Source organism: Coffea eugenioides, chromosome 8 (assembly GCF_003713205.1).
Source record: "Coffea eugenioides isolate CCC68of chromosome 8, Ceug_1.0, whole genome shotgun sequence".
NCBI lineage: Eukaryota > Viridiplantae > Streptophyta > Magnoliopsida > Gentianales > Rubiaceae > Coffea > Coffea eugenioides.
Window position 1 is genome coordinate 41,405,297 of NC_040042.1, and position 25,762 is coordinate 41,431,058.

At 37.4% G+C, this 25,762-nt stretch overlaps 4 protein-coding genes across 4 annotated transcripts; 2 read left to right on the forward strand and 2 right to left on the reverse strand.

The window, feature by feature from the left end:
- Positions 1-1,317: 1,317 nt before the first annotated feature.
- LOC113781211 (ferrochelatase-2, chloroplastic) lies at positions 1,318-6,610 on the forward strand. The gene is made up of 9 exons (XM_027327088.1): positions 1,318-1,620; positions 2,289-2,622; positions 2,714-2,857; positions 2,950-3,051; positions 3,682-3,785; positions 3,912-4,038; positions 4,120-4,272; positions 4,528-4,628; positions 5,943-6,610. The coding sequence occupies exons 1-9, from the start codon at positions 1,529-1,531 to the stop codon at positions 6,259-6,261; spliced, it is 1,476 nt and encodes a 491-aa protein (XP_027182889.1). The 5' UTR covers positions 1,318-1,528; the 3' UTR covers positions 6,262-6,610.
- Positions 6,611-8,339: 1,729 nt separating this feature from the next.
- On the reverse strand, positions 8,340-14,224 carry LOC113779633 (far upstream element-binding protein 1). Its single transcript, XM_027325291.1, has 6 exons — positions 13,812-14,224; positions 13,030-13,310; positions 12,728-12,820; positions 12,575-12,646; positions 12,256-12,372; positions 8,340-9,799 (listed from the first exon to the last, which is right to left on the reverse strand). Exons 1-6 carry the CDS (start codon positions 14,110-14,112, stop codon positions 8,612-8,614), a joined length of 2,052 nt encoding a protein of 683 aa, XP_027181092.1. The 5' UTR covers positions 14,113-14,224; the 3' UTR covers positions 8,340-8,611.
- A 1,810-nt stretch (positions 14,225-16,034) lies between these two features.
- LOC113779242 (NADH dehydrogenase [ubiquinone] iron-sulfur protein 7, mitochondrial-like) lies at positions 16,035-19,315 on the reverse strand. The gene is made up of 2 exons (XM_027324772.1): positions 18,853-19,315; positions 16,035-16,598 (listed from the first exon to the last, which is right to left on the reverse strand). Exons 1-2 carry the CDS (start codon positions 19,269-19,271, stop codon positions 16,364-16,366), a joined length of 654 nt encoding a protein of 217 aa, XP_027180573.1. The 5' UTR covers positions 19,272-19,315; the 3' UTR covers positions 16,035-16,363.
- A 2,248-nt stretch (positions 19,316-21,563) lies between these two features.
- Positions 21,564-25,447, forward strand: LOC113780955. Its single transcript, XM_027326747.1, has 5 exons — positions 21,564-22,467; positions 23,660-23,712; positions 24,036-24,202; positions 24,290-24,438; positions 24,810-25,447. Exons 1-5 carry the CDS (start codon positions 21,699-21,701, stop codon positions 25,202-25,204), a joined length of 1,533 nt encoding a protein of 510 aa, XP_027182548.1. The 5' UTR covers positions 21,564-21,698; the 3' UTR covers positions 25,205-25,447.
- The last annotated feature ends 315 nt before the right edge of the window (positions 25,448-25,762 follow it).

Consider the following 25,762-nt stretch of genomic DNA (forward strand, 5'->3'; position numbering starts at 1 on the left):
AAGAAACTTCAATAACTTGTATTATTAAAGAGAATTTATGTTGTAGAGATTTCTTTTTTCTTTTGTTTTTTTTCATTCTTTAGATTGACGTCGATGCTGATGTTGGATGTAAGCAAGTAACTAATTTTGTCTGATTGTTATTTGACCTCTTTTGTTATAATCAAATTACCATTTGACCCCAATATTTTTAGCTATAATATTCTATCCCTTTGATCAAAAAGAGTTTGAATGCAGTGAGAAGTTTGCTTGTGCTAACTGCTAACCAATGTTCCTTCCACAAAGGTTTTTTTTTTTTTACGATACACGGGGTATCCGAGCCTTCGACCCGACGAATTTCCCTGCGACCCGGGAGAGGGCGCCTCAACCCACTCAGAGTACAGTAACCACGGGACTCGAACACTGGTCAATGTCTTAAAAAAGGACTACATGATCGGCCGACCTATCCCGTAGTGGCCCTTCTACGAAGGTTTACCATAACAAGAGATGAGACTTACCTTACTACAAAACAAATAAACTTATGCCAAAAAAAAAAAAAGTAACTAAAATGCAAAAGCAAAAAACTTATCAATTCTCCCTCATTCTAGGCAAAGTTTTGGATTAAAGAGAAAAGGAAAAAAATGAAGCTTTCATCATAGAAAACAAGAATAATCGATATGTACAAAATAGTAAAATTTAACAAAAGCAGCTATTAAATGTAAAATTAAAAAAATCAAGATAGAGTACTTCTAAAAAAAGAGCACAGGACAAATACAAAGAAGAAGAAAAGGAAGTGACGTGAGAGAATAAAAAAAAAAGGATGAGATTTTCTTTTGGTTGATTTGTATTTGTATTGCACACAAACATTAAAAATATATTTGCAACAAATATTTTGTTAGCTAAGGTAAGAGTCGAAAGGATCCACGCATAGTATCTCAAATCGTAAGGGGAAACACCAATTAGGTTATCATGAGGTTTTAAATTGAAAATTAAGATTTTTTCCTTTTCTCTTCTTTCTTGTAAGGTTTGGAGTCTCTTATTAGATAAAAAAAAAAATATACAAGGGCTCAAATGGTAAGGGGAAACACCAATTAAGTAACCATGAGGTTTTAAATTGAAAATTAAGATTTTTCCTTTTCTCTTCTTCCTTGTAAGGTTTGGAATCTCTTATTAGATAAAAAAAAAATACAAGGGGTTGAATGAAATTATGACCAAGTCTTAGGGGGGTCCAGATGTAATTAACCAACTTAATTTTCATAAGCGAAAATCGGAATTCGGCAGAATCAACTCCCGCGGTGGTTGGGACCGCCACAATTGCTGAACGCGTTTCTTCTTCCAACCCCCATTTTTGACCTCCATTTGTTTTCCTCTTTCTTAATATAATAATAGAACTTATCTCCGTTTTTCTCGTGTCTATGTATTTGGACTCCACAGAAAGTCCAAATTCAAGAATTTTGCAGGTTTCTCAATTTCGAGTAAGTTAATAAATTCTAGATTTCCCACTAATCCTTGTTACAAGAATTTTGGAGCAAAAGCAAGGAACTTTGTAGCCATGAATGCAACAGCAGCCTCTGGTGGTGTTCTTCCCCAAATGATGCAGCCCATTTCCAATCTTGAAACCTTTACCAATAATAACTCTTCCTTGTAAGCTCGAATTTTGATATCTTAATGGGAAAGCTTTTGGATTTTCAAGTATTTGACGGGTTTATGTGTGGATCATGTTGGTAAATCTGAGGGTTTGTTTGATTGTTCATGACTTCTTGGCTTTCTTTTGTTTTTGTTTGGTGCGGCGATTGGGGTTGTTTTGAATATTTGAATTTGCTGGATTTGTATGAACTTTTTGGCTGAGAATTTAAGGAGGAAAAAAGAAAAAGGAGCCTTCGATGTTGGTTCTTAAGCTTGAAAATATGTTAATTTAGGAGCTATTAGTTGTTCCAAATTCTTGGAATAAGCTGGCTTGTAAAGCCTATTTACATGCAAAGATTAGATTATCACCTAGTTAGAAATGATTGGATGCACTGACTACTGCGCTTGGGAATTACCACTTTAATTAATGATTTTTAAGGTCTGGTTGAGTATACACATTAATCAGTATTTCTCAAAGATAGGCAAATTTTCTTAGTTAATACTGACTACTAGTTTCATTCCTCATCTTCATCTCTTAATGTACGATAAGTTAGTTGATTTAGGATTAGAAAAAACAACACATTCTCTGCTCGTCAATTTCAGAGGCAAGTAAACCTAGATGATTTAAGCCTTGGAAATATATACCATATGGATGAAGCTAACTGTCAAAGTCTATGCGGTTGTAGGGTGTGCTTTCGGAATGGAGTAAGATCACCTTCATTCAAGGCTTCACATGACGAGAAACAAATTTACTGTCAATCTAATGAAGCATCTGCAACTCAATCTTGTGAATCAACCACACAGAAAAGCAATGTCCTGGGAGGTTTGTCTCTTAAAAGTCATAGGCAAACTGTTGGGAAAACGTTTTGCTCTGCTGGGCCATATGCATATTCTGGAGGTGCTATCAATTACCGATCACGCACTGCAGAGGAGAAGGTTGGGGTGCTGCTTTTGAATCTTGGAGGACCAGAGACACTGCATGATGTTCAGCCATTTTTGTACAATTTGTTTGCTGATCCAGTATGCTCTCCTCACTCTCTGTCCTAACGATCTCAACTCAATCAGATGATGCTATGAAGGTTGTTGTAATTGTTTATTGGCTTCATGACAGGATATCATACGTCTCCCGCGGTTATTCAAATTCCTGCAGCGTCCGTTAGCACAGCTTATCTCTATTCTCAGAGCTCCCAAAAGTAAGGAAGGATATGCTGCCATTGGAGGTGGTTCGCCCCTGCGTAAGATAACAGATGAGCAGGTACACATATCACCTTAATTGCCTTGCTTGTCATCTCTCATTTTACTGTGTTTCTGCTTTACTAATGTTCTGTAATTTTCGTTCCGTGGAAGGCGATTGCTCTGAAAATGGCATTAGAAGTAAAAAAGGTCCCTGCAAATGTCTATGTTGCAATGCGTTATTGGCACCCCTTCACTGAGGAAGCTGTTCATCGGGTAACTGTTCGTTCTTGTAACCAGCAGTTTCCATTTTAAGTTACACGTTGAAGATTGTGTGGGGTGCATTTCTATCCTGTTTGCAATAAAAAAAAATAGCATGCTACATTTGGATGTGTCCAAAGTTATCTTACACTTGTATGAATGTATTTATAGAGTGGCTGTACAATATTCTCTTTTTTGCCTTCCAATTGTCACAGACTGACTGATTTGGGTCATTGAGTACATGCCCAAGGCCTCCTACTACTGAATTTTTGTTGACAACTTTCTGGAGATTCTATCTTTGCAACCGTAACCACTTGCTTTGTTTACCAAATATCTTCATCTCTTTACATACTTCTCACTTACAAGGAAAAAGATTTTCTGACTTGGGGCATTACTTCAGTGATACCGCATGAAGAGACTTAATTTCTTGTAGTTGGTGGCTGTTCTGACCTGGTATCTGATCCTGGATATGGTACCATCTTTTTTACCTTCTAACTTCTATGAGCACACTGCTTTTGGAGTGGCACTTCATTTTTCAACCTTCAAAGAGATCAGCACCTGCTCTAGTTTATGGGGAAGCGATAGTTGATTGTGGCAACCAATTAGGTTTTGCAAATTACTTGACAGATTGTATTTGTGTGACAGATCAAGACTGATGGAATCACAAGGCTTGTGGTACTTCCACTTTATCCTCAATTTTCTATCTCTACCACTGGCTCAAGCATTCGAGTTCTTCAAAGAATGTTCAGGTAGTGTTACCTTCCAGTCTGGGAGAAAAAACATTTATGCCACATGGTAGTGATTTTTTGTAGGGAAGCGAGGATGCGTCTATTTTTTTTTATTCCTGGTATATATTAACCTAAATCCTTCATCAGGAATGATGCACATTTGTTGAGTCTGCCTGTTGCTGTTATCGAGTCCTGGTATCAACGAGATGGATATGTCAGGTCTATGGCCGACTTGATTGAGAAAGAGTTAGCAAATTTCTCTGAGCCCGAAGAGGTTACTTGTCTTACTTCTTGTGTCAATTTGTTCAGTTTACTTTGACAAACTTATTAGATGATTTTTCTATTCTATTGTTAGGTTATGATATTTTTCAGTGCCCATGGTGTACCAGTTAGTTACATTGAGGATGCTGGTGATCCATATAAAGATCAGATGGAAGAGTGCATCCTTTTGATAATGCAAGAGTTGAAAGCAAGAGGGACTAAAAATAACCATACTTTGGCTTACCAGGTTGGTTCTAGTTTTCTAGTATTCTCTATATGCCTGAGATCAACACACCAATGGATGCCCATTAATAAAGTGTTCAACTAACCTATGTTCTCTATAGCATTGATCTCCAATTATGTGCGTCCATAATCCAATCCAAACTCTTCTCTGCATTTGTTGAAGTTGGTTCTATGGACAAGATAATTGGCAATATGATCAACTAAACTATATGTCACTTATCTGTCTTGATTTCTGATCTTATCTCTCTGTCATGCATAGAGTCGAGTAGGACCTGTACAATGGCTGAAACCCTATACTGATGAAGTCCTTGTTGAACTTGGCCAGAAAGGGGTGAGGTCTTTACTGGCTGTCCCTGTCAGGTTTGTCTTCTGGATTATCATATACTTCATTCTGTTGCTTTCATTTTCTCTACAATGAACATCTTTTGATTTCCTGTTGTTGGCGATTTCCAGTTTTTGATGCATATTGAATTAGAAGCAGATAATATCAACTTCCAATTGAGAATTTTCCATATACACTTTATGCAACCCAAGACCAGGTTAACAGGGCGATCAGAGTGTCCTGCTCCACCCCCCCCTCCCTCTGCCAAATCAGGAGCACGGGCACATATATTTATATTTGTATATACCTTTTCCACTTCTGCAATTAATCTGTTCTTACAGTAGCTACACTTAGTTTTCAATCTGAAACTATCCAGGTGCCTTCTAATTCTGCTGTGCCATGGCTCTAAACCTGGTGGCTTCCTTTTCTTTGTATTAACTCATACACCGCATTTCATCAGACCACTTGATAGATAAAAGGCACATCTGTAGGTTATGTACATATTTGACGTGATGCCTTTGTCAAATTGGTGATGACCAAGAATGGCACAAAAATGCAACTTAATAGTGCTATTCTTATGCAACTGCATCCACAGAGAGGATCAAGATAATCAATGCAGGATCTTTAAAGTAGAATTTGAGTACGCTTTCTTGTAGAACTGTGGTTTTGGCAGTGGTAAAAGGCTGAAATGGTAGTAATTGTAGTTTGGCTTTGATGGTTCACATTATCCAGATAAGTGACAGAATGGGTGGCCTATATGCACTTGTTGATTATTAAAGGTAAATGTCTGATGGAGGGGGGATGAGTGCTTGATCAATTTTGTAGATACTTGAAGAGTTGGAATAGTAAAAGCTAATGGTTGTGAAAAACTACTTCTCTGGCTCATTTTTAGTGTCTGTTCTCCGGACTCTGGAGATACAAAACCATTTAACCTACCTTATGGTACTTTTGTTTGCAACAAAGGAAAGCATTCTGGTCAAGGACCTAAAGATTATCTTTGCCCTCAGGAGGATTCTAGAAACAATTTCACAGTGGACCAAGTGATACTTTAACATCAGCAAGAATGGGCAGAAAATCCTGGAGTTTGAACAACTAGAAAGAAACATCTTAAAACTAGAATATGAAACCAAATATCCGATGTAAAACTCGAACCTTTTAAGTATTTCCTACTCCAAACATGGAACTTACCTGTTGTCTGTTGCATATGATAAATACCATGCACATGCCACCTTTTACCCTCTATTGCTGATTTTCTTTCTTTTTTCTCTTTCCAACTGTTCTCAGATATGACATAATTATTATTATTGTTATTATTATCATATCTCAATATACAAGTACTTCTGAAATTGCAGCTTTGTCAGTGAGCACATTGAGACTCTTGAAGAGATTGATATGGAATACAAGCACCTTGCTCTTGAGTCGGGCATTTCAAATTGGGGTCGCGTTCCTGCTCTGAATTGCACCCCATCATTCATTAATGATCTAGCAGATGCTGTCATTGAGGCACTGCCTTCAGCAATGGCTATGTCAACCTCAAATACTGCATCAGAAGACGAACTTTATGATGACCCAATGAGATACATTATCAGATTGTTCTTTGGTTCAATCTTAGCATTTGTTTTGCTTTTTTCTCCGAAAGTCATCCTGGCATTCAGGAATAACATTCTCTGAAGGGAACAAAACTAAGAGGCAGATGACTTTCTGCTTCTCACACAATGAGTGTATATTAGGCTGCAGATGTTCTGCTCATAGAGGTGGATAGGTTTTTGCAGAAAATTTTGACATAAAGTTACTTCTACGCTGGGTAAACTATTAGGCAGGAGAAAGTCCTTTAGATGTTTACTTCATCTCTCTTACTTGCAAAGACCACAATGCTGTAATGATAAGTTCATCAGTTGTGAATCCAAAAGTTTTGATAGAATCATTCTGATTGTAGGTATCATTTTAAGGTGAATGTAAAGAGTGGGAGAAGGAAATTTTCTTTGGCTTTCAAAGAATGCTGATCTCATATTCTTGTAAAGATTGGATAGCGTGGTGGCAAATTGGCAATGGTTCCTTGACCAAATCACCTACGTTACCATTTTCTGTAAAAAAAAAAAAAAAAACTAATATTGGTAATTTTCAAAAACTTTGATTGTTGAGGGTGCTGAAATTATATTAGGTTACTGGGAAGATGAGCCGATAAAATATTAAGACAGTGAGGAATCTCTCCCACTTCTTGACATACAAACTAATTTACCAAAATTTGTAAAATTGCCCTTCAAAAAGGCTTAATATAATTTTCTTTTTATTACCATGATTGTGATAGATTTAAAATTCTAGAACATTCATCGACTTGACTCCTGTCCATCTAATTGAGCCCTTAACAAATATGCTTCTAAAAAGATACCTAATAATCAAAATTTTCATTTTAGTCATACCGAGAACTTCAACTAATCAATTAAATTTTGTAGTTAGGTTAATCGATAGAACTTTTTTTTTTTTTTCATTATTATGCATCATCTAAATGTTTCATGCAAATTTGATGACAAATGAATATTTTACATGGAATTAATTTTAAAGTATGTTTTACCCACTTGTTGGAAAAAATAATAAAAGTAAATGTTGGACATTTTGGTTATTTAATAAATGAGGGATAATTGGAGTAGGAAATAACGGAGAGGAGATAACTAAGCACAAGTTGGTTTCACCTGTATTCAAATGGTTAATGAATTTTTTCTTCTTTTTTTTTTTGGGGAAGGAAATGGTTAATGGGTCCAAGTCATCAAATGAGTCTCTTTGGTCGGAGAGGAGAAGTTTTTGAGTGAGGTCAATTAGAAATGGAACAGCGGAGCTCGCAGAAGCACAGTGGAGTCAATCCCCAATTGATCCTGTGGATGGAAGTATCACATCACATTGAGTCTTCTTTACTCTATATTTGGGGGAAAGGAAGAGAGCACGCATCCTTCACAGCAAATCAGCAAAAAACAGATTTCAGTTGCGTCCAAAGAATTTTCTGTAAACAGAGAATTAGCTGAAGTGAGAAAGTTTTAACTAATTTCAATAATTCCAAGGGCAGATTGACAGCGTAATCTCTTTTGAAAATCACTAGATTAGTAAAAAAAAAAAAAACAAATTTGCCCAAGAAGAACTGGAAAAGTGCTCCAGTGAAGACAACTTTTGAACATCTTCAGTTAAAATCAAGAACTTTATGCACAGCTGGAACAGAAATCACATGCATTCAAGCATGCGAGCATTTCTCGTTTTCTTCGGTTGATTTGCCAAATTTTCTTTTGAGTTCTGAGCACGAGCCCCACTTCAGTTCTCAGGTAAAAGGGTTCGTTCCAACCTAATTATGCATTACTCAATCTAAATATTACTCCTCGAGCTGCTCTGAAAGAGTTATTTGAGGGATTGATTTATCCGAACACAAGCATCCATTTTAGCTAGCTATTGCTTACAAGACGGTTCCAAACAGCACTAAATACAGAGGACCATCCAAAAGAGAAACGAATGAGACCATTAAAATCATCGACGCCACAAGACTCTAGGCGTAAAAAGATCGAAAAAGAAGAGCCGCATGGAACCGAGACCGCATACAGGATTAACCACCCCACCCTGTAACAAACATTACAGAACTCCTATTATAGTAGAATTTGTCATCGCTACGGCCACACAATCCTGTGATGCACAAATCTAAAGTGCAATGCAGGTACCAGTCCAAAGAATTGCACACATCTAGCCACTTAAAACAGAAAACCGCTAGCAGATAGAGCAAATCATGTAGCCGACTAAGCAATTTGTGATGAACATAAGGATCTAAAGAAAGTTCAACCATACAAAAGACATAAACCAAAACAATTTTACAGTCATACTCCGCAAGTCTAAAGCCATAATTCTAACAAGCATTTAATCCACTAACACTACAAGACCTACAAAGACCTAGGAAAAATTCACCACCGAACCTAAGACAAATGGAACAAAGACCCTGAATATAGACCATGATAAGAAGGCCAGCCAGCCATGATCCCCATTACATGCATCATTCCTGAGGCGAGGCTTTTGAGACCCCGCTTGGCTGCTGGCTAGCCTGAGACGCTGTAGTTGAATCATATGCTCCCCGGGGATTGCCACCTGAACTGCCATCAGAAGAGTATGCTGGTGGTTGCTGGGAGTTGGAGTAACCACCACTATAAGCACTGCTGTACGTTGCCTGCTGCCCGTAGTTAGATTGAGACGCTGGTGGTCCGCCATAAGGCGGGGCTCCATATCCTGACTGAGATGCAGGGGCTCCATATCCTGGCTGAGATGCAGGGGCTCCATAACCAGTCGATGGTGGTCCATAACCAGATTGAGCAGGTGGGTACCCAGGCTGGCCATAACCTCCTTGGGCAGTAGGTGACTGCTGAGTTTGCCCATAAGCTGGTTGACTAGTAGGAGGCTTTTGAGTCTGCGGGGGCCCATAGCTTGAGCCATAACCTGACGGTTGCTGAGTCCCATAACCAGCTTGGGAAGTTGGAGGTACTCCATAACCAGGCTGGGCAGCTCCTTGCGGAGGGTAATTAGGATTAGGACTTGGCTGCTGACCAGCAGCATAACCTTGCTGGCCAGTAGCAGATGACTGCACAGGTGGAGCTTGGCTGGCATCAGCTTGAGTTCCATACGAAGGTGTATGGCCATCAGTTGGTGGGTTTGATACACTACCATATCCAGATGCAGAATGATAACCTTGTTGCTGATCATACCCAGGTACAGCATTTGGCTGGGATTGAGCATATCCAGATTGAGGGACAGTAGATTGGTATCCCCCATAACCATCCTGAGGATAACCTTGCCCTTGACTATAACCTGAAGCTGGAGCCTGATTATAACCATAGGCAGAATTGTCTGTAGGACCACCAGGACCTCCCGGAGCCTGCTGTTGCTGTGGAGGCTGCTGCTGGCTATAGTAATCATAGCCACCTCCCTGAGCATTCTGCTGATTTGATGGAGCAGTTGTCTGGTCCCAGCCAGAGGTATATCCACCAGAGGTAGGTTGAGGGGGATAACCAGGGTAAGGTGGCTGATTCATGTTATACTGAGGAGCAGGGCCAGGGTAAGCTCCAGGCTGAAGGTAACCATAGCCAGGTTGTTGCATTGGTGGACCAGGAGGAGCCCAGCTTGCAGGAGGCCGAGCTTGGTAACCTTGCTGAGGATAACCTCCTCCCATAGAAGAATTACGCATACGATTCTGCATGAATTCGATATCTTAAATGAACAATGCAGATCTCACTCAATGCATACAATACAACATACAACGAAGAGATAAGTGGAAACTGTTACACAGGTACCCATAAAAGTGCAAATAACAGAGTAATCAGTATTCAAGTTGTGTACACCAAAAGTCATATCATATTAGCATACTTCCATTAAGCAAAGTTAGACGCCTACATACCGTACTGGGGGGCTGGCACTATTGAAATACTCCAGCAGAAGCACATCCTCTCCTATTCGAGGCGAATAGGTACAAAAGAAAAGGCAAGGAAAAACTATACAGGCCTCATATACAAGCAATCACCCAGATGATCTTCTCCAATAGGAGCAACAGATGATAAATGAAAGTAGCAACGAGAACTTTGATAGTCTAAATGTAAAAGAAAATGATGCATCAAATATTCTATCAACATTCGTCACGCGAATATTATATTACCCTAGAAGGTTATGCAATCATATGTACTTTAAATCACCAAAAGATTTTCACCAAACTGAGACAAAAACGGCAGAAATGAATGTCCAAAAGGAGATCCAGTTACCAATTACTCTTCATGGGAGGGGGGGAATGCATGTGAAGAGAAAGGGTAACAGTTAGCAGAGTTTAGAAGACAGTGAGTTTGTTTGGACAAAGAGATTTTGGAAAAAAATATTTTGCCTCACAAATCCCAATCATCTTTTTATCTTCCCAATCACCTTTTTATCTCACATACATCACATCACAAAAAGTGCTACAGTAAATATCTCAAATAAATCATCTAAACAAACTCTTATCCAAACAAACTCAGTCTATTCAAGAAAATAAGGGATAAAGAAAAAAGGTTTCCAGCAAACAAACCAGAATAGAGTAACAAGTTAACCTCTTCTGGCTGAATTTGAGGTTTTACACATCCAGTTATCCCCCCACACAACAAAAATATAAGAGACAATTAATGTTAAATAGGAATACGAAGAAAAAATTCAAATCGCAATAACTTCCGATCATTTCCCTTGATTCAAGCTAAATAAAATCAAGAAAATGCCAAGATAAATTATCCATTTGCCTATGTTTCATTTGCAATCAGACAGAGAGTTAATGGCAGTCAGCTCCCTTGCATCTAGGCCAAATTGGTCCTTATCTCCACAATATGAGGACATTTGTCAGAAAAGAGGTTCAGAACCATACCAGAAAAATGCTGAGGGAACACCAACACTAAATGGGTCCATGTTGGTGTCACTAAAGTCCATTACCTACTAACCCTACAATTGTTCCCAACAACAAAATCAGTATTAAGATACACAAAAAGAACCAGCATAATCCAAGACAAGAATGTCGGAACCCGAAAGCTATATACTCAAGCATTTCAACTGAGGATGACTGCATAACTTAGTTCAAGATATATCCTTCAATATCACAAGAACTTTATAAAGCCTTAGTTACCTCATGGAAAAGGCTGATCAGATACCTGCCTCACACAAAACCACATATCCAGATATCGAATAGTTCAATATAGGATTAACGCATATATCTCAATAACCAATGAAGCCATCAACACCACCAAACCTGAACTTTGACTTTCTACTTCCAAGATCCCCAGTCTTAATTCCACGACTCATCAAAACTGATCTGTAAACAATAATGAACTGCAAAAGAATATACAGCTTGGAACACCAAATGTGATCCTGCAGAGATATTCCATATGCCAAAATCTGTTCTCTATCTATATTAGAGAGGTGTACTAATTTCAGAATAGCACACCACTAAGAGCCTATTGTCAAACTGAAACTAAGCATCTAAACAATTCATACTCTGAAGATATATTATCATATTTAAGGAGGGAGAGTTAAATGGTTGGCAATACTAGCACTTGCTTTGGACACATTCGAACCAAGTATGATTCAGAAACAGGAAAGATGTCCAAAAAGTCTGAGAACCTATCACCTCGCAAAACCCACAGCATCAGAAAGCCAGCAATAAGCAAAACAGTCACATCAAAATGTAGTTTCCATGTTGTGAAGTAAGTAACATCATAGTAAGGAAGCTACACCCCTAAAAAAAGTCCACTACTTAAAAGCAACACATAACAAATATAAAAAACAACTAAACCAAAAAGGCATTCATATTGCAATAGCAAAACACATCTAACTATCAGATTGTGAACAATTTAACTGGATCTAAAGGCCCAATAGCAAAGAAAGGGAGGCAGAAAAAAATAACTCTAAGACCAAACCATGAATAAACAGCAGTATACATGGTTTAAATGTTTTGAAAAGATAATGGGTTGCATCTACTTGTTACCAAGCTCAAGCTTGATCTCCTGTCTGCGTGTGCAGACTAACAAGCAGACATCCAGGCAAAAGTCCAAAAAATGAATCATAGCAATCAAATTTCTTCTCAAGGGCAACTAAATGCCTGCCAGAGATGAAACTCAAATACTTATGGTCATCAAAACATACCTCAGCGATGACTTCATTGACCAATTGTTTTGCAGCCTCAATCTGTTCGCTAGTGCCATCAATTTGTAGTGTCCTTTCAGTGGATGTATCACCTGGGGGCAAGTGTAACGGTATCACCTGCAAAATTTTTTACAGCACCTATCAGTGTAAAATATTTCATCCACTTACTCATGGCAAAACAAAATATTTTAGCTGTAACATTGACAAAGCCATGAAAATTAAAGTAGAACTTTTATTATTGAGGAGTGAGATCCCACTAAAAGAAGCTGAATCTGGAATAGAAAAATCAAACAGAAACAAATGCAAAAAAGATGCACACCTGAATCCGAGCACCGGTTCTGGCTTGCATGTTTTTTATGGTATCACCTCCTTTACCAATAACAAGTCCAACCTACAACGAACACATCAATTTAGTCAACAACAGAAGGGATAAAGTCTACCATCTAATAGTCAACCATCTTTTGGAACTGACCTTGTTATTTGGAATCTGCATGACAAATTGATCAGCTCCAGCTGGTTGTCCAGTTACCCTTCGAGAAACTATGCCTGAACCACCTGCATCAGCCTGTGAGCAATATGGAATGTTTTATTAACCCAGTTCAGCTGATCTATCACGCAAAAATAACTACTCAACCTTTAGTTACACTGAATGTCATGAAACCAATGATTGTTTGAAATGAGATACAATCCTACAACCTAAACATTCCCTAGTATTTATAGCAAAGTACCCAAAAAAAAATCAAATGTGAAAATTTTCGTGACCAAAACAGTTACCTCATTAAGGACATCATTAATTAATTGCTCAGCTTTTGTAATCTGATCAGGGGTACCCATCAGCTCAACCCCTCGAGTCAGAGAATGAGGGTCTGCGTCCATATCCCTGGTAACTTGAATCTTTGCACCAGACTGAAGCTGAAGGTACTTAATGGTCTCCCCACCTTTACCAATAATCACTCCAACCCGTCCATTAGGTATCTCTATCTTCTTACTTAGACCAGGATACCCGTATGAACTTGGCACTGAAGGAGCACCACTCAAGGGCTTTTGAACCACAGCTGCATTCAATCAAAGATGGAAGTTTATGCATCACTTGAATGCTACTAACATCAGAAGGACCTAGGAATATGAAAAGGTGAATGAAATATGCAGAAGCATTCTCTTTGTGGAAAGCATATAATTGGATGAGCCGCACACTGAAGGATCAAATTAGAAACCGGAAAACCAAAAAAAAAAGGAGGGGGCAAGGACTCGTGCTGTAATTTAGTCATTGCCCTCACACAAAATCCTACAAGGCGAGAGTAATGAGATACACCTGAAACAAGCATACAGATTTTCTTCCGCAAATATGAAATATCACCATCATTACATATAAACAGGTTAATACGCAAAAAATTTAGTTTGAAGATCAAAACAGCTACAAAAAAAACTTCAAAAAAACCCAACCGCCACAAGGCAAACGAAAATTACAAGGAAGCTTGCCAGAGTGGCGAAAGGCAGAGAAGAAATAAAAAAAAATCTGCAGAAACACATAAAAAAATAAAGGCTGAAAGTCGTACGTTCTATGGAGTCATATCCACCACTGCCACCGTTATCAACCCTAGGCTTCTTGCTAGGATCAACGTTGTTAAAGAGCCTGGCAGCAATTTCCTGAGCTTTCTGTTTAGCAAGCTGGATCTCATCCATAGGCGGTGGGACGGTGTTGTAAGCCGGAGGCTGCTTGGAGTCCGGAGGCGACTGAGAAGAGATCGGAGCAGAAAATCCAGTCGGTCGGCTCCTAGACGGAAGAGCCGCTTGGCTGTCTTCGTACTTCCTCTTATTGGAGAGTGAGTCCGAACCGTACTGCAATTCTTCCGCCATTGCTGCTCGTTCAGATACAGATATTTTTCCCGTGTGCACAGGTTCGGATGACAGAGAGAGAGAGATATAAAAATGGGGGAACGAAAGGGTTGCGAAAACCCTAGAGAGAGAAAGAGAGAGAAGAAGAGACCGAGGAAGGGTTGATTGTTAGACCATTTTATAGTAGATCGATTGGCCGGGCTGACCAGTGAGATTTTTTTTCGTTTTTTACTTTTCCGCTTTTGGGATTTAGAATAGTCGCTCTCGGTAGTTTTTATTACCAGTTACCACTACTGTAACTTTAATGTTATTTCTGCTTCTTTTTTTATTTTTATATTAATCTTTAAAAAGTTAATAAAAGCCATTTACTCCGCCATGATTTGAGCTTTTAGTGGGCCTAGTGAGCTTTGACCCATTATTGTCTGAGCCCAGAATTCTTAACCCCCTGTTATTTAATTGTTTTAATAGTAATAGTACTTAAATTTTCTTTTCTTTACTTTTTTATTTCATTTTGAAGTATTTTGTGGTTAAGATTTGATTGGGATGACTAGATTGGGATAACAATTGAAGCGAGTACACTTAATGGGACCTATTTGAAAATGAGATTGGAGGGGTACATGCCTAAAAAAAATTAATATATATATTATAATTATACACATAATATATTTAATTTTATTAATTATAATAATTATATTATTAGTTATAAGTACCAAATTATGTACATGTAATATAATTAATATTATTAGTTATACTAATAATTATACATTTATACTAAATTACGAATTATATTTTATTCTTTTACACTTGATAAATTTTTATTCGCCCTCACAAGCACTTGCGAGACAAGGGCAGGGGAAGGGTTCCCTACCCCAACCCTCACCCTACTGTCGCCCCGTTACCATTCCTAAAACAAGAAATTAGCATTCTCTATTTAATCTTTTTTTTTTTTTTAACATTTGTTATTCAGTCATCTATTTCTTGAATTCCAAATGCTATTTCTTTTTCGAAAAGGAAACTTGAATTTTATTAGATATACGGAGAGTTATACATTACAAAAGTCTGGCTTGCTTGTCTAAGTTATGCACTAGATTAACATGATCCCTACGAACTTTTTTTGAATACCATCTGCCCAAAAAAAGAAGCCCATATCATCTAGAATCGCCCCTAACTGATACGAAAGACTCGGAAACACCACACAGATGCTGCAGGAGTAGCAATCACTCTTGTTTCATGGAGGACTTCATTAGCAGCAAGTCCAGAGGATCACCATCAAAGTTGAGCCCAGAGGAGAAGCTCTCCAGACCATTTTTCAGGCATTGAAGTAAGAGGTGCGAAATTTACTCCCATGTTTTTTTTTTTCTCAACTTAGTAGCAATCCGAACTTGTAAAAAAAAAACAAAAAACTGAACTTGATTAGGGTGTAGACTGTCAATTCCCTTGATTTCTATAAAAACAGAACACAGTAGTGATTCTCCTTAAATTCAGTGACAGTTGGCTTGTGCTTGCTAGAGTAGCTTCCTCTTTCCAAAGACTGAAATTATGTAAAATTCGTGTTTGTCGCTGTATTGAGCATTCATAAACCTTTCTTTGGAAGATGGCCTTTAAACATTTTTACTAGCACGGAATTTTGGACATCGTCCAAAACACAAGTTGACAGCTAACGAAATGCAACTATTGCCTTATTCATTGGTTCCTTAACCCGAAGGGCATGATATAATGCAGTAGTTTAATCGATCTTGCTCTTGCAAGAGCACAAAACAAAGAAACAAAACTGGTAGACTGAAAGACAGATTTAATTAGCACAGTAGGTGATACCTTACCCTAAAGAATTGAGGCAAACCAGACGATTAGAGCCAGAGAAATCTTTTTTTTTTTAAAAATAGTGGTTTACATTAGCATGATATTAGCAGCAACAACACCTAATTGAATGAATGAAACGAGTCTAGTAGAACACCATGTCCAACTCGACAATAATGATTAGGAAGCCCTCTCATCTAGTTCAGTGTTAAAGTTGAAAAAAACACGCGCACTTAACACATTGCGTCTTTATTATAAGATATGATAAACAGTGAAACAAAACCAATAGTATATGGCTCCAAGCAACACCAGTGGCTACTCAGTACAACAACGTACAATATAGTTCCTGGTAGGTAATACCGTAATAGCCCAACTAACTTTTCCTTTTCATCACTTTTTAGCAAGGGAAACCACACAGTTTGGTTTATTCCAACAGAAAGCAAGCCACAGCAGCCCTAAAGTGCATCAGCAAGCCTTATTTTGTCCACCAATGAAGGAAATCCTTGCGCCTATTGATTTTCTTCTGCAGCTGGAGAAGTCCATAAAGAAGAGCCTCTGCAGATGGCGGGCAACCAGGGACATAAATGTCAACTGGCACGATCCTGTCACAACCTCTAACAACAGAATAGGAATAATGATAGTATCCCCCGCCATTTGCACAGCTTCCCATTGATATGACCCACCTAGGCTCAGGCATTTGATCATAGACCCTGCAGGAACATTTTGAAAGAAGAAAAAGAATCAACAGCAGTCCTTTGCCAAATTAGATTAACCACCAATATGCGCACACAACAATGATAATCAGTTTAGTGAACTTTAATTATCCACGAGAATGACTATGCTAAGCAGCAGTACATATGGAATCAGGTCAAGACATATACACCAAACTGATAGCTGCCAAATCTTTCAACAAAAGTTTGCTTTTTGATATAGTAACCTCCACAAATCACCAAGAATATGTGAGTTAATTATTCTGCCCACAGGTTTTCTGACAAAACAAGAAGGCTCCCCAACCAACAAGCGAACAATTCTCCAACAAAAAGAAAGATATATAACAAATAAACTTCAACATGTTGATCTTCTAACTTTTGCACCAAAAAATGGATAACATTCTCAAGAGTAATGACATTCCAATGGTTCTATGAACCAAAAGAAAACTCTCTTCTAGTGAATAAAGATCAGATAGGAAAGGCAAACATAAAAAATATCCAATCCTCACAGAAAAGCTAGGCACAGCATAGTTCCAAAAAATACTGCTGCCTCGTAAGCAGTGTAGTAGAGACAGCCAGAGTGATCCAGGAACATGCTTTATTGAGTATTAACTATACAACATCCTGGAAGTTTTAGTTCATAGGAACTAGTACGATACATTTCATTCAAAAGAGTCCTGAAGTAAACTTGTGTCCAAACACAAATCCTTTCAAATAACAACAAAAACAATTTACAATCCTTCACGCTTATCAGGCTGTTTTGACCACAACTCAATTCTATTAAAACATCCGAAGAAAGCACCGCCACAACTGATTTTATTCTTATATCAACAACCTAATAATCAAGTTCTAGAAGGCCTTTGACCATTAAAATACTGCCTCAAAAAATACACCAAGTAAATGGTAAAACTCACAAACGTACAACAAGGACAAGAAGAAAAAACTGGATCAGGGATGGAAGGGTGAAAAAAAAAAAAGTGAACACAGCATGAATAGGATATATGCTGGGGGCAGACCCCATGATTGGTTTTACTTTCACACCATTGTACAGTATAACACTTAATAGACAGTATAACACTTAATTTACTTTCACACAATTGTACAGTATAACACTTAATAGACACGTCATTTTGTATACAAAAGTTTCTTTACTTGCAAAGGAGATCATCACTGCAAATTCTTAGGTGTATATTATGTTTATCAGTTTGTATCAAAGACTTATTCCAAATGGACACAAATAACTTGATATTCAGCATGCCAAAACTCAAGTTTGCAAAAGCTAACAAGCACCGGCATAAAATTATCAAATGGACCCACAAACACTAAGAAGTTTACCCTTGGTAACTTAATTCTTAACCACTGATAAGTACCCACCATGTCCACAATTTATACAAGAAGCAACAGCCTATTTGCAACAAAGAAAATTAATAGCATAATTGTGTTGCAGGTCTTCCAGACTGGGTAAGTGGATTCTCACTCCAGTCCAAAAGCTCTTCTAGACGAGGCAAAGACATGCAGCCCCAAACAATTAAAAGACAGAACAACCAAGAAAAGATAGCAAAATTTCAAGGACAGACATCCACCCACCAATCTACCACAAACAATTTCCTTCAAGGCACTTCGTATTCCAATTCTTCCACAACCCCTCACCTCAGTTCTGGAAAAATCTTCCTTTAGTCACTCTGGAATTTAGAGCTTGTGATAAAGAAACAGGGAGGAACCCTTTAAATTTTATCCTATCTAACAACAACCTCACTAAAAACTCGGCAAGTTCACCAATTCAAACATTAGCAAAATCAAAATCAGGTTTCCAAAGTCCTAAAACCTTAATCTATTAATAAGACTAACAATCTAAAGCTCCACACTTCTCAGATGGAATTTGAAAATTTTCAAAATCCAACCAAGCGAGAACGATGTAAATCATTGACAAGCAAAATCAAAAGCAGTTCGAACGACCATTGCCGTTTGTATCCAACTCAACAAATAGCATAAAAATTACACACAACAATTAAATAACCAAATCCCCGAACTCGAGGAAAGGGAACACATAATCAAACCTACTTACAAACTCATTAGCATAAAGTCAACGTATCAAAATCCCTACTCTGCCTTTCCTCGGGACAGCAAAAGAGGAAACCAAAATCCCAACAAAGAACTCATCTCCAAAAAAACAATGCGAAAATGTCGAAAAACTATTGAACAAGAGAAAATAGATAAAAATTTAAACTTAAGGAATTACTACTTAAAAACGTACTTGCGAAGAGCAGGAGCCATCTTATTGGTGAGAGTACCAGCAACAATCATGCAATCGGACTGCCTAGGGCTAGGCCTAAAGATGATCCCAAATCGGTCCATGTCGTAGCGGGCGGCGCCGGTGTGCATCATTTCGACGGCACAGCAAGCCAGCCCGAATGTCATGGGCCAGATGGATCCACGGCGGGCCCAGTTCATGAGATCATCCACCTTTGAGATCACATATTCAGCTGCCTTGGGCAGGCCCGTCGGGGACGAAGTTGAGGGAGGAGGCGCACGTGCGTAGGTCGTCGGTGCCGCCGAGGACTGTTGAGAAGAGGCTGTCGGAAGGGTAGTGTGGATTGAGGCTAAACCTGCCGCTCTCTGATACGACGCCGTCGTTAGCCCCAGGCGATTCGCGTTTCGAGCTAAGAGAGCCATTTCGAAGCGACGTTGCCAACAGACTACAGACAGGAGATCTGCTTGATTTATTGGTTCCTTTTTTATGCAAAAAAATATATATATAATTGGTTCCTAATTAATTTGCAATAGTAGTTTGGGTGTTTGTCTGTTCCAAAAAGAGAAAGGGTAAAATAGTTTGCTATTTCCGTTCTCTCATGCGACGCCGTTGTGCATTTCACATATTTTAACCAATGTCTTCACAGAAAAATTTTTGTGTTTTCCTTGAATTCAATTTCTCAATCACCTTTTTACCTTATATATAATTAAATATATTTTTCAATCACTTATTTACCTTACATACATCAAATTACTATAATATTTTTTTTTTTTTACAAAAACTCCTAAAAATAACAATACAAATGAGATTTTAATATTCTTTCAAATGTCTTTCAAATAATAAATAGTAGCAAAAAAGTATGGATCTTTTATCAATGTCTTAATCCGAGAGGAAGAAAGGATAATTCAATACAACGTAAAAGCCATAGGTAGGTTGTTTAAATTAAAAGTGGATATAGATTAATTTGTCTTGTTATTTAGACAATCATATATATATATAATAAAGTCGTATTCTCGTTCTTATCGTTTCATGTTTTTTCTTTCTTACGTGACTTGACGATACACACAAATAGTTTCAATACGCTCTATAAAATGACCTACCCTCTTCCATCTCTTTATTCTTTTGCCTTTGTTTTCTCTTTCCTACGTGGCTTATGTACTTTAAGCAACTTAAATCAAGATAAAACTACTTTTAATATTCTTATACCAATTGGCTGAACAGAGTTGTTTTGTGGGTCCCTCTTAGATTGTCCTTTGGGCCGCTCTTTGGTATTAACTTCCTGAGCGTTAATCTAACTGGGTGTGTGTCTTTATGTCTTTGTTCGGGAAAAAAAAATATTCTTATCAATATTTCTTTATATTCTAATCAATTATTATTTCTTATGCCTACACTACATATAGCCTCTAATATATGAATTTCAAGTATCAAATATTAAAACCATCCTTATCATCCAAGCATGACTTATAAAATCGTCCTTAAGAATTCTTTTTGTTTGGAGCTGCTTGCTCCTCCTTTTGTTTGGATGTATATCAATTGTTATTTCCTATAAGAATTCTTAATATTATATTATTTTTATTTCCTACCCAAAGTTACGTACTTTAAGCAACTTAAATCAAGATAAAACTACTTTTAATATTCTTATTAATATTTCTTTTAATATTTCCTCCTTTTAATATTTCTTTATATCCTTATTAAAACTACTTTATATCCTTACTTTTAATATGCCTACACTACATATAGCCTCTAATATATGAATTTCAAGCATCAAATTCATGGTTAGGTATTTCCGATGCAAGCAGTTGGCACATTAAAGCATCGATTTTGGGCTTCTATTCATCTTGATTATCAGGTACATCTTCCTTCAATATACTGAGACAGGTTATAAGAATACTTTATATTATAATGTGCACATAGTAATATACTTAAGATAGGTTATAATAGATTATACATTAAGTTTGTATTTTATATCGACATTTTTATAAAATTGACTAAATAGTTTATTATTTTTCTATGATTCCCATTCAACGAACGGGTACAAAACTAGTTCCTGTATAATTTCAACCGTCATCTAGATCCAAAGAATAGCAAGCTACTTGGTGACATATTCTAAAAAAGTTCCCCGTTTGGATTAACTATTTTTTGGGGTGTTTTTGAAAAACTTTGCTGTAGCAGTGTTTTTAGAAAATATTTTGGAATATTTTTAGAAAATATTTTGGGATATTTAAGAGTAGAAGAGTTTCTAGAATATATTTTGAGATATTTTTTAAATTTTTAAAAAAATTTAAACTAATTTTTAGATTACCTTTTAGAGTACTTTTTAAAAATTTTTATTGTATTTGAAAAATTAGTTTTTGAAAAACACCCCAAAAATAGGGGACTTGTTTCAATACTTAAATTTAATGGATTCAGATTTTAATATATTTGATAACTAAAAATAGTATATCTTAATTTTCAGTGACACTTAATTTCCTAAATAAAGCGGACTCCACAAAAAATAAGTGACACTAAAAATAGTTTTATTGCCGCAACAAAAAGCTGAGTAAGACGCTTAGTCCCCCCCCCCCCCCCCCGAAACACCTAGCCCAAAAAAAAAAAAACAAAAAACTAATAGTTTAATGCCAAGACTCCAGGGTCCAAGAGTACCAAGACCAAATTCAAATACTGTCCGTTAGCTAAAAGCCCCAAAAGTTCCCTCTCGCCAGTCGCCAGCACCATTCTCTACAGCACCTAGGGTTTCAACATTACCGTTAAACCCCAAACTCTAAATTTCCAATCTCTTCTTCCTCTATCAAATTCGCAGAAATCAACCGGTAACCCACTCAATTTTATGCCATTTCAATCAAAAAATTATGCTTACAATGGACTCACAGTTAGAAAACCATGAGCCCATGTTAAGAGAATCGATCAAGCACTTTTTAGCCTCATACAGAAATGGAAACTCTGATTTCTCCCCTTTCGAGGCGATTTTCTTCCGTTTAATCCAAAAAATGCTCGACCCACCTCTTGAAATTACTTGGTTTTACTCTGCAGTCACTTTTCACAGCTCAAAAGAATCAACTACCCCAGATAGCACTTCCAACAGAATGATGTTACTAGTTAAAGATTTGTTTCAGTTGTTAGTTTCGTCTTCCAGTTTGAGTAATGGGTGGAAAAGAACTGCATTGCTCGCGCCGGTTGTTTTCCGATTGTATGATATAGTTCGTGATTCGTTGACAAATGGTTTCCCTTTGAGGGAAGAAATTGAGGATTTGTTGGAAAAAATAGTTAGTTATATTAGTGTTTGTTGTTGTCATGATGTTGAAAAAGGAAATTATTCTGATCTTCCGATGGTCTGTTTTGAGGATTTGGTCAGGGTTTGGACTGTTGATCGGGTGGATGAGGGTTGCGATTACAGAGACAATCTAAGGGTGTTTTTTCCAGTTTTGAGCGATGAGGTTCGTGGAGGGGTTGATAGAAGAAGTGGGATTGAATGTTTGGCTGGGATTGTCCTTTGTGAGGTGTTTTGGTTGAGGTTGTGCTTGAAATTCAATCAGGGAATTAGGCGAGACGAGCTAGAGATGGATATGCGGAACTGGGTAGTTCAGACTATCAATGGCTTTGAGAACATTTACTTTTTGGGTCAGATACTCCATGTGAATTGCTATTCATTTACCATTAGATATTGTTTAAATCTGGTAGTTGGTTATGCTCGATCTTAGAATCAATTGCTTATCTTCCATTTTATGATGGTAGAATTTGCACAAACTACTATAGAGTTCATGTTATGAGGCCCTGTGTTGCATACAAGCTGTAGGTTTTCAATTTAGTGGAGCAAGTGTGTCTGTCCAAATGCTATAATTATCAACATGCAAGTATTAATTGTGGAGCAGCAGATGGGTTTGAGGGTATCATGCAGTCACAAAGCTGCTGATACTGATTCTTAGTTGATTGACTAATTTGTACTTCTTTATTATGGTTGAAGCTCTTACCTGAGCCACAAATTCGAGGAAGAAACTAAGTACTTTGTAAGTTTGATTGTATGTTCTTGACATGCACTTATGGTGATATTAAACTCAAAAGCAGTTCCACGTTGGCTTTCTTGCATATCATTATTTTGCACTTAAAGATAGCCAATCGGCTTGCAATTAATCACTTTGCATTATTATTTTGGAGAGAGCCATTCAACCTGAAATTTGTTCTATTGGATGGATTGCGCATTTCTTCTCAAGGTCTCTCTGACTCTCTCTATTCTCCTTGCTTGTAGTGAATCAGAGGTTCTTATCTTCCTAGAATTACACCAATGCTCGTGTAACCAATTGATTTTCATTTCCTTTGGGTCTCCACTTATGATTCGAGAAAGAATGTGAATGTACTTATAATTTAATGTCATTTCAAGCTTAAATTGGAAAGGATTGGTCAAGTGACAAGCATCAGAGTCCAGTGGCATGTTTCCATTTTTTATTGTTTGTTTTGCTTTCTGTTCCTTTAGGACTTCCTTTTTTCTTTTTGTACAAGTTCTTGTTGATCTGTAGTTGCACATTTTCCCTTGTGGAGTCTCAGTCTCTTGTGCCTTTTCTCTTCCATTCTTAATATCATTTTCGGCATATGTAGAAAATCATTGCTTAAATGGTTATAATGCTATTCAATAATTGGTTTCACATTCCTTTTGTATAATATTGTTGTGATTATTTGAAGATCTTCTATTAGTTCTTTCTTCCTTATTCAGTCAAATTAGTTTTCTAGTAGCAGCTATAACTAGAATACCATTTATGTGGGTCTTTCTCAAAAGCAATTTCTTACATGTTCCTTATCTTAAACTACTTCCTGGCAGATATGCTTCTTAGAATGCTGTTGGAGCCAAGCTTGCCAATCGCTAACTTACTGGTCAGTAATTGCAGTTATTATTTTTTCTATTTTGTCATATTATTTAGGTTTGAAGTAGTGGGCTTTTTGTTGATCCCTCATAATTGAAGAGCCCAGAATTGGGACCAGATGATATTGTGCAGGTAGCTGGCTTCTTCTTTGTTTGTGGGGTAACTTTAGTCAAAGTGCCCAGTATGATCGTCAATCATTATTTGTTTCTTCCTGCAATTTTCTCTTTTGTTATGATTTTGTGTGCATATTTCTTTTGTCACTTAAAAAGAACAGTGACCTTGTGCTAATCATAGGTGTTTATTGACTGAAAGTTAATTTGCTTCCTGCTGCAGAGTTCTGATGATGCAATGTCTCTGATGAAGGTTCTTTATGATGCTGTCTTAATTGTTGACTATTCATGTCTCAATTCTCGTGGATGGATGCAGCTGTGTGACAATCAGTTTGGAAACTTGGCTTTGATGTGGTTATTAGTTGCTGATGATGCTGTACAGTTTGCTAGGTATGGCTATGTTACCCTGGATGGGATTCAAAGATAGCATCAATCAATCATGGATTGAGCATTAATGCTGGAAATCTTTGGCGACAGGGATATATGTGACCACAGCAGGGCTCTTTCCTATGTCAATTCCTTCAATGAATCTCATTTATCTAATCAGTTGATTAAATGGATCTCTAATCAAGCTTGCATGGAGGATGGATTGACACATGATATTGGCACTCCCAGAGATCTCATCAGTGAGTTGCTTTACTTTAATCCTTAGTCAAGCTACTTGAGATTTCCAGCTGCTTACAAGTTTGCTTCCTATATGATCATCAGAGATGTTATCTTTATTTATTTTGAAAAAAAAAAGGAAAAGAAACGAGTAAATCGATGCATTTCAAATTCTGTAATAGTAGTGTGTCCTTTTGCTGCCATGTTAATGAAGCTAGAACCAGTTTAGCTGAAATAGAAGTTACCTTTTTTACAACTGTTAACCATACACTCAATTCCTATCACAAATTTAGCCGAGGAGAAGCTGCCTGATATACAATTTTTTATTCTTTCTTTCTTCATGCATCTGAGAAAAGATGCATAATGGCATTATTTTATATTGTTTTTTTAACAGGGTGGCTGTTAGTTCTTGAAGATCAAGGACTTGGAGTTTTCTATCACAATCTGTCAAGGTTCCTAACTAAAACAAAACTTGAGACTATAATTACTTGGAAAAGCATCTTGAGTTGCTCTGGGAATCTCGGAAAAAGGGAATATAAAGTCAATATGGATGAGGAGATGGCTGATCCCTCTTGCCGTGCAGATCCAGCTTCCATAGTCACACACGAAGCATCAATAGAGGGCACAAGAAAACGCAAAGATGGAATGAGAGAAGAAGTTGAAACAAGGGTTAAGCATGTCAAGTATAACCTTCATGAAACCTCAATTTACAAAGATAAATTTGGAAGTGGAGTAGACATGTGTAATCCAGTCTGTGATGAAGATATGGAGGTTATGGTTACAGGATAATTAGAATCCACTGAGGCAGGACTTTGTGGAGTCCAGAAGATACTCAAAATGTCGAGGATACATTTTTTGGCTACACCAAGAAGGTATCTCCTCCCCATCCCTTCTTTTGGGACTGGCAGATGTAGTATACTACCACGGCTCTCTGCCTGCTGGCTTTAAAGTGACGATAGAGTTAAAAACATGCATATTGTATCAAGTGTTGTCCAACTCAATGCGAAGAGAAACTTTTGTGGCTGTAACAGTTTGGGCATTTAAAATTTTGCTTGATGAGAGTGTTTTGTTTTGTGCTTCAATTTTGGGGAAGATGTGCATGTGTTTGCATTGCCATTTTTCCCAAAAAAATTTTACTTTTTTCTAAACTCATTTTCCCAATCACCTTTCTTTCTATCTTGAGATGAAAGTCTCTGGAGAAAGCTCTCCACATTAAAGATTACAGCCCATAAAAAAATCCCTATATTCTTAACGTGTAAATATTACCATCCCCAAATAAGCAAAACTTTTTTTTCCCCAATTACATGATCATTCAAAAGGAGTCCATGCTTTTGGGCCAGCAACCAA